We start from the raw sequence: 8,294 nt of genomic DNA, 5'->3' as shown, positions 1-8,294 counted from the left end.
CCTAACCTGGTTTCCCCATCAGCAGTAGATCTCCCCCTCTCTCCGATTTGATGCGCAGCCCTATCCCACGCACACTCATGGTTCCCTGAACCAGGGGATGAGAAAGAACGAAAATGGAAAGGAAAGGGGGAAAGGGGAAGGAGGTCGATGCCCAATCCGCGTCGCCATCGTCGTCCATCCATGGAACCAGGAGTCGCGCTTCTGTCACCGAAAGGAGGAGGGAGAAGGCGTGATGCTAGAGGAGCGCGGCCCACTGCGCCGCCGTGGGTCCCTCACCGTCGAGTTCGAAGGAGCAGGGGATAACGACGCTGGGTTTGAGGGAGGCAGAGGTGGTGTGGTGCGAGGTGGGAGGGGAGCTGCTCGCGTTGCCGTTCGCGCCGCCGTTGCTGAGCCATAGCGCCGCCGCCGCCGGGTCTCTCACTGCTGTGTGTCGCCGTCCAAGGCAGAGGGAGAGTCGCGATGGAGTTCCGCTTCTGTTTCTCCTGTCGCGCAAGAGGGAGGCGCGCCGTGAGGGAGAGCCGTCATGTTTCTGCCATCGCCGGTTCACACGCTGCCGCTGTGCTCCTTGCCGCAGCGCTGCCGCTGGAAGAGGAGGGCTCGCCAGTTCTGCCTCTCACTGCCGCCTCCGTCGGAACTGCCGCCATCGCCGCCGGAGCTCCAGGTTGAGTTTCTGCCACGAGACCCTGCTGCCGTCGCCGGGAAAGTATGCCGGTAAGGGTTTCAAACTTGGTCTTCGTTTCTTGTGAGATTATGGGAATCTTATTGTCGCGGCATGTTGGTTTCAGTCACCGTTGCCGGAGTCGGGTCGCCACAGCCGCTGGAGGTGGCTGTTGGGGCTACCACCCAACCAGTTCAGAGGCCGTTGTTGTTCGGTTCCGCCGTTCTTTCTTAGTTTCAGTAAGTATTCCTGTTTCGAGAGCTCTCCATTAGTGTTCTGTTCTGTGTAATAAAGTAATCGTAATGTTAATGGTTTTAGGAGCTAGAATCCGGTTTGCTTGTGCCGTTTGGGGATGTTTCTGCTTTTGAGAGAGCGGGCAGAGCTGAGATTTTGATTGTCGGTGATTTCGGGTCAAGATAAAAGGAGTTGGTTAACGAGTTGGGTTGTGGTTCCAATGTTGTGAGGTAGGTGCGCTTTCCAAAAACTATGTTTTATGTATTGGAATTATTATATATTGATACTGATGTGAGATATTGTGTATGTGGTGATTCTATCTGCCTTATGTATTATTTGATTGACTCGAATGTTTATGGATGTTGGTTTGGCTGAATTGTTGTGCGGTTATGTAAAATGTAATGTTTTAAAGCTGATTCTTTAAAGATTTAAAATCTGAGTTTAATCCGTTGAGGATTGATTTGAATTGAGTTGATTATTTTGATGATGTGAAGAGTCGAATGCACTTTTGAATTCAGCCTGGTTTACTTTAATTGATTTGGTTTTGATAAATGATTTGTTGCTGAACCAATTCTTTAAAGCTTTGGAAATGAGTTAAATCGGTTGATATTGAGTTGATTTTGAAATGGTTACATTGAGATATGCCACTGAGGCGACTGTCGGATTTAGCTTGCTTTTGAATTGATTTCTGGTTTTGAGCTGTTGAAAAGGGATGAGAAACGATTTAGTTGGGACCCGAACCGGGTGGCAAAGTCCAAGTTTTAGGGGAGGTGCTGCCGAAATTTCTATAAAATCTGAGTCTTTATTGAAATGTTGTCTGGAAAAATGATGAGCTAAAGACTTCAACTATTTTATTTGAATTATCAAGAAAAGGATGATTCGTGCTTTTGAAATGAGTTATTAAAGCGGAAGTTGTGATTTAGTCTTGCTTCCTAAGAAAGGCCTTGTGTCTCTTTCAGGAGAAGGTTATTTAGATGAAACTTGTGTTTTAAAGCTGTTTGAATGTGAAAAGGGTTTATGCCTTTGAATTTGACTTGGGGGTTTCAATTAAAGAAGTTTCAATAACTTTGAAAGAACCTGAATGCCTATTGACAAGTTTCATTTTGAAATGCTTTGAGAAATGTTTTAAGTACTCTTTGAATTTTGAATTCTTGCAAGACTAAAACAATTTTGAACAGTTGAAACGTCCTAGAATTTATCATGGGGTTGAAGTTGGTTTTGCCTAAGTAAAGGAAACGGCTTTGAAAGAAGTAAATGATTACGTTACTCGGTTTGACTTAGATCCTATTTTATTACTCAAATCGGAAAGCCAAGGTTTTAATGATTTTAAATGAATTTGGCGGAATGAGTTATGTTATTCTCCCCTAAAGACTTGGGACTTTGCCAGAAAATTTTTGGTTATAAAATCCCATTGTTGGATGGGTGATTTTGAATACTTTGAAATAAATCCTTAACTTGCCATGGTTTTGGAAGTTTTGGAAAGAGAATGTCGAGAGTGGCTTTGTTTTAAAAAGGGAACTCACTTTGTGAGTAAATTTGGCTTATGAGCCTGAGATGATTTGAGAAATGAGATCTTTAAAGCCAAGGCTGAAAAAAGTTGAAAATTGATTTCCAAGTGAAATGGCTTGAGAAAAGTGATTTATGGCTTAAATGCCGGTTTTATGAATTTGATGATGTTGAATGGTGGAAGTGCTGTCTGTTATGGGCCGGAATGGCTGTATATGATTATGAATATTGGCTGATTCTTGATTGAACCGTGAGCTGGAATGGCTATGTATGATATTGATTTATGGCTGGTTGTCAAATGAGTTATGGGCCGTATAGCTAATTATGAATTATGAGTTTAAGCCGAAGGGCTGTATTTATTGATTAATTGGCTGGTTCTGGATTGAACCATGAGACGGATGGCTGAGATGAATGTTGTATGTGAAAATGCTTGTGTTTTCTCTCTGGTTGTAAGGGTGATAGGGCACCGATACCCTCTAATGGCGACAGGGCGCAGATACCCTCTAATGATAATAATGCGCAACAGAGAGACTGTGTCCGGGTTAGCTATCGGACACGTCGGGTTGGCTTGGTAACCGACAGATGATATCATCAGCCACTAGGACAGGCATGCATCATATGCATCTATGTGACATTGTTTGGGTGTGCATATTGTTCTTGGTTTGCCTTTGTGATTAACTTCTAATTGTTCTACTTTCTGTAATTGTTTGTTTGTACTTGAACTTTCTATCTGTGTTTGCATCTGTGACTCTGTTGGATTGTGGTGATTTGGTTGATGGTTGGATTGTTTGGGCCTAAGGCCGTGGTTGAAATGAGATGGACCGATGGTTGGTTTCGGTTTTGTGTTTTTGATTTGGAAAAGTATGAAAGGCTATTTTGGTCCAACATAGATAAACCTTTTTTAAAGGCTTTTGATGTTTTTAAGAATTGAACGGTTTCTCTTTCAGAAAAGATTTCCGACTTTACTTTTATTGTAAACTGTTATTTTTTAAAAGAGGCATAAGACGGTTATTAATCACTGGTACGGTTTATCTTCACGTATCCTATTACTGTAATTCCCAAAAACCCCTATGGAGAACCCTTTCGAGGATGATGTTCTCACCCCCTACATTTTTTCCCTTTCAGGATGTGGGCGCAGAAGTCACGAAGAGTTTATTTATTTGTTATTGAGATGCTCTGTATTGCTTTAGATTATTATTTTGTACCCTCGCCTTTATCTTGATATATTATATAAGAGGGATATATATATCTGTGTGTGTGGATGTACTCTTTATAAGTTTCTGTAAGTTGTAAGGTATGTATGGATGTACGTTGTATAGCAAAAGTATTTTTGGGAGAGGTATTGCGGTTTAAAGTTTTAAACAGTTTTAAACAGGCTCATATTTTAGTATTAAATAGTATAAGTGTCGTCGTAATGTCCGAACTATCAGAGTTTGTGCAGCCGGAAGCGTAAGCTTTGGTAGTTAGGGTGTTACAATACATCTACTTCCATAGTCGATCCTAATGCGATGTAGCACAAGACTGCATCCGAGTTGTACAAGAACCATGTCTACGAGCTAAGGTTGTTCATCGCCAACAACCTCTACACCTTAATCGTGAGGAATTCGTCCATCTCAGCCACCAACCCCATAGACTCGAGGAAAGGGTATAATGAGCTTCTCCCACGTATGACAATAAGGGATACTCGTGATGCAAAGGCAAAGTCCTTGAGGCAGGAGCTCAGGCAGGAGCTGGATCAAATTCAGCAAATGCGGTAGCAGATGGCTATCGATCTGCTATGAACAAATAGGTGTTGGTGGCAGCACTGCTGATGGAGAAGACTTTTCGTCCTCTGCACATGCACTAGCATAAGCACTGATACCACCACCTAGACCACCATTGTAACGGGACCAGAGGATGACGATGACGACAATTATCAACACCCGTAGTTATTAGGGTTTTGTTTTGATTTGTTTGACAATATTATGGTTTATCTGTTTGACTTTTTTTTATACGTTTGTTATTATAGATTGTAGTTGACTATTTTGATTAAAAATAATATTTGGTTTTCGTTAATTCAAATTTGAATATTATTTATTCTTAATAAATTGATTATGATATATCAGGTTATAACAAATATTCCGTATAGCCATTTTAAAAGATAAAAAGATTTCTTGATTGTCATTGGATAAATCGACTATGAATTGATTTGATTATCAAAATATTTATAAAGAATATATTACCATCGTATTTACTGTGAAACGAATTTGACGGTAATAACACTTAAAAATTCGTCAATTATAAGGTGAAATCTGCTGTAAAATTTGTCGGTAATTTGCAGTGGATTAAAAAATCCATTGGAAACTTATTGTCGTTCGAATTAAATTATCTACCGGTAAATCCGATGATAATAAATTTACCGTATAATTTTTAGTAAATCTGTTAATAAATCCAACGATTTTTGGTGATTTTCTTGTAGTGTCAGTCCCATCTTCACCTTGGAATCAAGCTAGGGCCATATATGTTGATACTTGAAATTTTTCATCATGAAGAAAAAATCTAAAAGGTTTCACTGTAAATCGTCAAAGACAACATACATGCATTCCGGACTTCTTAAAACAAGTCGAAGAAACTAAAGGAATAAATTGCTCACGAAGACTCACTCAGAAAGGTTAAATCATTATATCCTTATCACCATCAATAAGAACCATATTATTGGAAGGCACAGCAGGCAAAAAACCTTGTCTTATGCTCACGCGCAGATCAATGAACTTTGCCAAATAGCTTCATCATCGAATACGGTTCTCGGAACCCATACAAATATCAGAATCTGAATGGGAGTAATGTTACGATGTAGCTTCCAAATTGGATCAGATCGACATAGGATCCTGCATGTATCCTACATGGATATATTCAAATCTTTTTCAGATTCTCCTTCCAGACATTGTAAATAAAGTGCTTAGCACAAGCTTAAGGTATGCTATCTATCCTTAATCTTTATACCTTGCTCTTAGACTATTATTGAACGGAGTCTCTTACAATGCCTTAAAATGAATTTGACATCCTAGAGAGTAAGTAGATCGGCTGCAGCATCATGCTCCGATCCTATAAATTTACGTTCTCGTATCCTAATTTCACCTCCGAAAGAAATATCTTTTCAAAATATTTTCTTTCAAGAGGTCCTTTAGTCTTGCGGTACATATAGTGTTCTTATCAAGTTTCTTACAAGAGACTACTTGACTTTAGAAATTAACTTGATTCTATTTAATTCAATACAACATTCACCATTTCCAGCCATAAAGTTTATTTATCTTTTAGACAGAAAATTTAAATTACATTCCCCAAATCAATTCAATATTAAATTACAGCACAAACAAAGCAAGAAATTCATAAATGCTTGAACTCTATATTGAAATGCGAACATGACCCAAGCAACTCTTTCCGTCGAGTTCTTTGCTCTGTTGAAGACGCATGTAATCTTTATATTTGATGGCACGATAAGCAGGGGGATTGTCCTCCCCGATCAGCTCAGTGGCAGGGCCAACGACGGCATCGAGCGGCGGCCCATGCGCCGTACCAATAGTAATCCTGGTGGCGTTCTTGTTCACAATGGCGCGATGTATATTGCTTTTATATTTTCCATTAGTCAATATCTGCCATTTAAATCAAACGTATAAACTCTCAAGTCTCAAATACTTATGGTTTCAGCAAAAACAAAGCAGGAAGTTTAATTTATTCTAGCAAGGAAAATGTGGTTAATTTTTTTTTTTTGTTATGGAAGTAAAAGTGATGATATACTTTAACACAGTAATTTTTGGTGTTTTTCAAAATTGTGGAAGTACACAAATTCCTAGGTTAGATTTCTGTACTTAAAATTTTTTAATTTTTTTAACACAAATCCCTGAGACCGATTTGTGTACCTCTCAGAAATCGGATGGTCCGATTTCTGTACCTCTAGAAATCGGACGGTCCGATTTCTGTACCTATAACAAATCGGACAGTTCGATTTCTGCTTCTTTAGTTAAACGATCCCACATTTAAGTATAACACCCCAATAATTCACATTTAAAAAAAATATCACTACCACTCCAATATTAAAAATAAAAAATTTGGAAAATGTTTGTTTCTCGCAAATTGTATATAGGATATTGCCATGTCAACGAAAATTATTAGTGCCGGATATAGTTTTTAGAAAAATATTACATGATCAATAAATATTATTATTTTAGATCATAATTTAGTCAGTTGTACTTATATTTACAAAAATTTATATACATAAAATATATAATTTATATTTATATTAATCAAAATTTACACACATAAATTAATATAATTTATACTCTCATTTACTAGAATTTAGACACATTGCATAAATTAATAAAATTTATCTATTTAAGACAATTTAGTGTTTATTTCAAGGCCATTACTAAAATTTATTTCCCAAGACTTTATGATCTTTTATTTTAACTAAAGAGATATTTTTTTTGGCAACGTCAGTCAATTTTTTATTTTAAATATTAAATTCTAATTTTAAATCTTAAATTCTACAGATATTAAAATAAAAAAAATAAGTTTGTAATAAAAAATTAACAAATATCAATTATTTAAGAATTAATTTTCTATACTCTTGCTAATTTTATTTACCATTAGCAAAGAAGAAATTAAAAAACGAAAGAAACATAAAAGGCAACTGTATTTTTTTGGTTACTATTATGATAGTTGATTATCATAGCAGCGCAGCAATCATACATTATGAAATCAGTGAATTCTATACACAACTAATTTTATATATTAAATTTATGAATGCTTTTAATTAAGATAGTTCGTTTAGTAAGAGCTAAATAAATTCAATAACAATAATAAATGAAATTTATACATAATTATAATAAATAAATTCAGAATTTGTGCATAATTAATTAGAATTTAATTGTGATGTATCTTTAATATAAAAATAATTTAATTTTAATACGGTAATAATGTAAAAAGAATTTTACACATATATCTAAAAATAATTACTTTTAACAATTAATACATAAATAATAATTTAAATGAATGAACGTGATTAAACGACTACGTAAAATAATTTATACTGTTAATGCATCAAAATCACACTTATATCTAATCAAGTATTGTCAAATATATGTACATGTACAAAGACAACAATAGGTAGTGAAATTAACAAACAAAAGGATTTAATAATTTTATACATACATGGAACACCTAGTTATTTGTTAGTATAAAACTCTTTTAGCTGCACTACCAGTAACAATAATGTATACTAATAATTAACTAAACTCAATTAACGATGCATGTAAAAAGGATGTGACAATAAATGAATAAATGAATGAAATTGCATGGAGAAGTGAGTATTATTGAGTTACCTCCATGTGATCCCCAGTGTTAACAATAAAAGAGTTGGGTAAAGGGTGGATAGGGATCCACATGTCATTACGGAGAAGTTGAAGGCCTTCAAGCTCATTTTGCAGCAACAGGGTTAGAAGGCCATGATCTGAGTGTGGAGGGAGACCCATTGCTTGGTCAGGCATAGGACAACGTGGGTAAAAGTTAACAACCATCATTTGGAATCCTGATTCAATATTCATCACTTTATGTATGTAGTTTTCTTCTTGTCCCAAGCTTATTGATATTCCTTTTAGCAACTCTCCAATCACTTCCCTACTCCTTTTGCAGTATGCTTCTGTAGTTTCGCTATTTTTAGTTAATAAAATCCACAATTAGCAAACAATAATAACAATAATAATAAATTAATTTTAATACATTGACAATATAAAATACATAGTCCTATAAAATATATAGTTATTTAATTATATTTATTTTTTTAAATAATTATTTATGCAGTTAATATTAAAAAAATTTATTTTTGCTCATATGACATTACAAAATTAAATATATATAT

The 8,294-nt window shown here is 35.9% G+C and overlaps 2 protein-coding genes across 3 annotated transcripts in view; one reads left to right on the top strand and one right to left on the bottom strand.

Moving 5' to 3' along the window:
• LOC110274165 (uncharacterized) lies at nt 1-3,640 on the top strand. 2 transcript variants are annotated; one of them, XM_021128015.2, is made up of 4 exons: nt 1-711; nt 786-897; nt 977-1,122; nt 3,524-3,640. In XM_021128015.2, exons 1-3 carry the CDS (start codon nt 524-526, stop codon nt 1,076-1,078), a joined length of 402 nt encoding a protein of 133 aa, XP_020983674.1. In that variant the 5' UTR covers nt 1-523; the 3' UTR covers nt 1,079-1,122; nt 3,524-3,640. The 2 variants fall into 2 exon arrangements, with proteins under 2 accessions (XP_020983674.1, XP_052108176.1); XM_052252216.1 differs by having other exon boundaries at nt 977-1,126; nt 3,524-3,634.
• A 1,722-nt stretch (nt 3,641-5,362) lies between these two features.
• LOC107459201 (2-oxoglutarate-dependent dioxygenase 19) overlaps nt 5,363-8,294 on the bottom strand; it is a 6,464-nt gene continuing 3,532 nt past the window's right edge. Inside the window, exons 3-4 of the mRNA XM_016077417.3 lie at nt 7,759-8,086; nt 5,363-6,030 (exon numbers count right to left, since the gene is read on the bottom strand). Coding sequence (XP_015932903.1) covers nt 5,782-6,030; nt 7,759-8,086 — 577 coding nt within the window. The 3' untranslated portion in view covers nt 5,363-5,781. The remainder of the gene's footprint in view (nt 6,031-7,758; nt 8,087-8,294) is intronic.

Source organism: Arachis duranensis, chromosome 7, assembly GCF_000817695.3.
Source record: "Arachis duranensis cultivar V14167 chromosome 7, aradu.V14167.gnm2.J7QH, whole genome shotgun sequence".
NCBI lineage: Eukaryota > Viridiplantae > Streptophyta > Magnoliopsida > Fabales > Fabaceae > Arachis > Arachis duranensis.
The sequence above is the reverse complement of the archived record's forward strand: the minus strand, read 5'-3'. Positions and strand labels throughout refer to the sequence as shown.

Bases quoted from the DNA above. Each gene is read 5' to 3' on its own strand.
- LOC110274165 (XM_021128015.2), top strand. From the start codon at position 524: ATGTTTCTGCCATCGCCGGTTCACACGCTGCCGCTGTGCTCCTTGCCG. The intron at 712-785 runs GTAAGGGTTTCA...TGTTGGTTTCAG, and splicing joins GTCGCCGGGAAAGTATGCCG to TCACCGTTGCCGGAGTCGGG. The intron at 898-976 runs GTAAGTATTCCT...TAATGGTTTTAG, and splicing joins GCCGTTCTTTCTTAGTTTCA to GAGCTAGAATCCGGTTTGCT.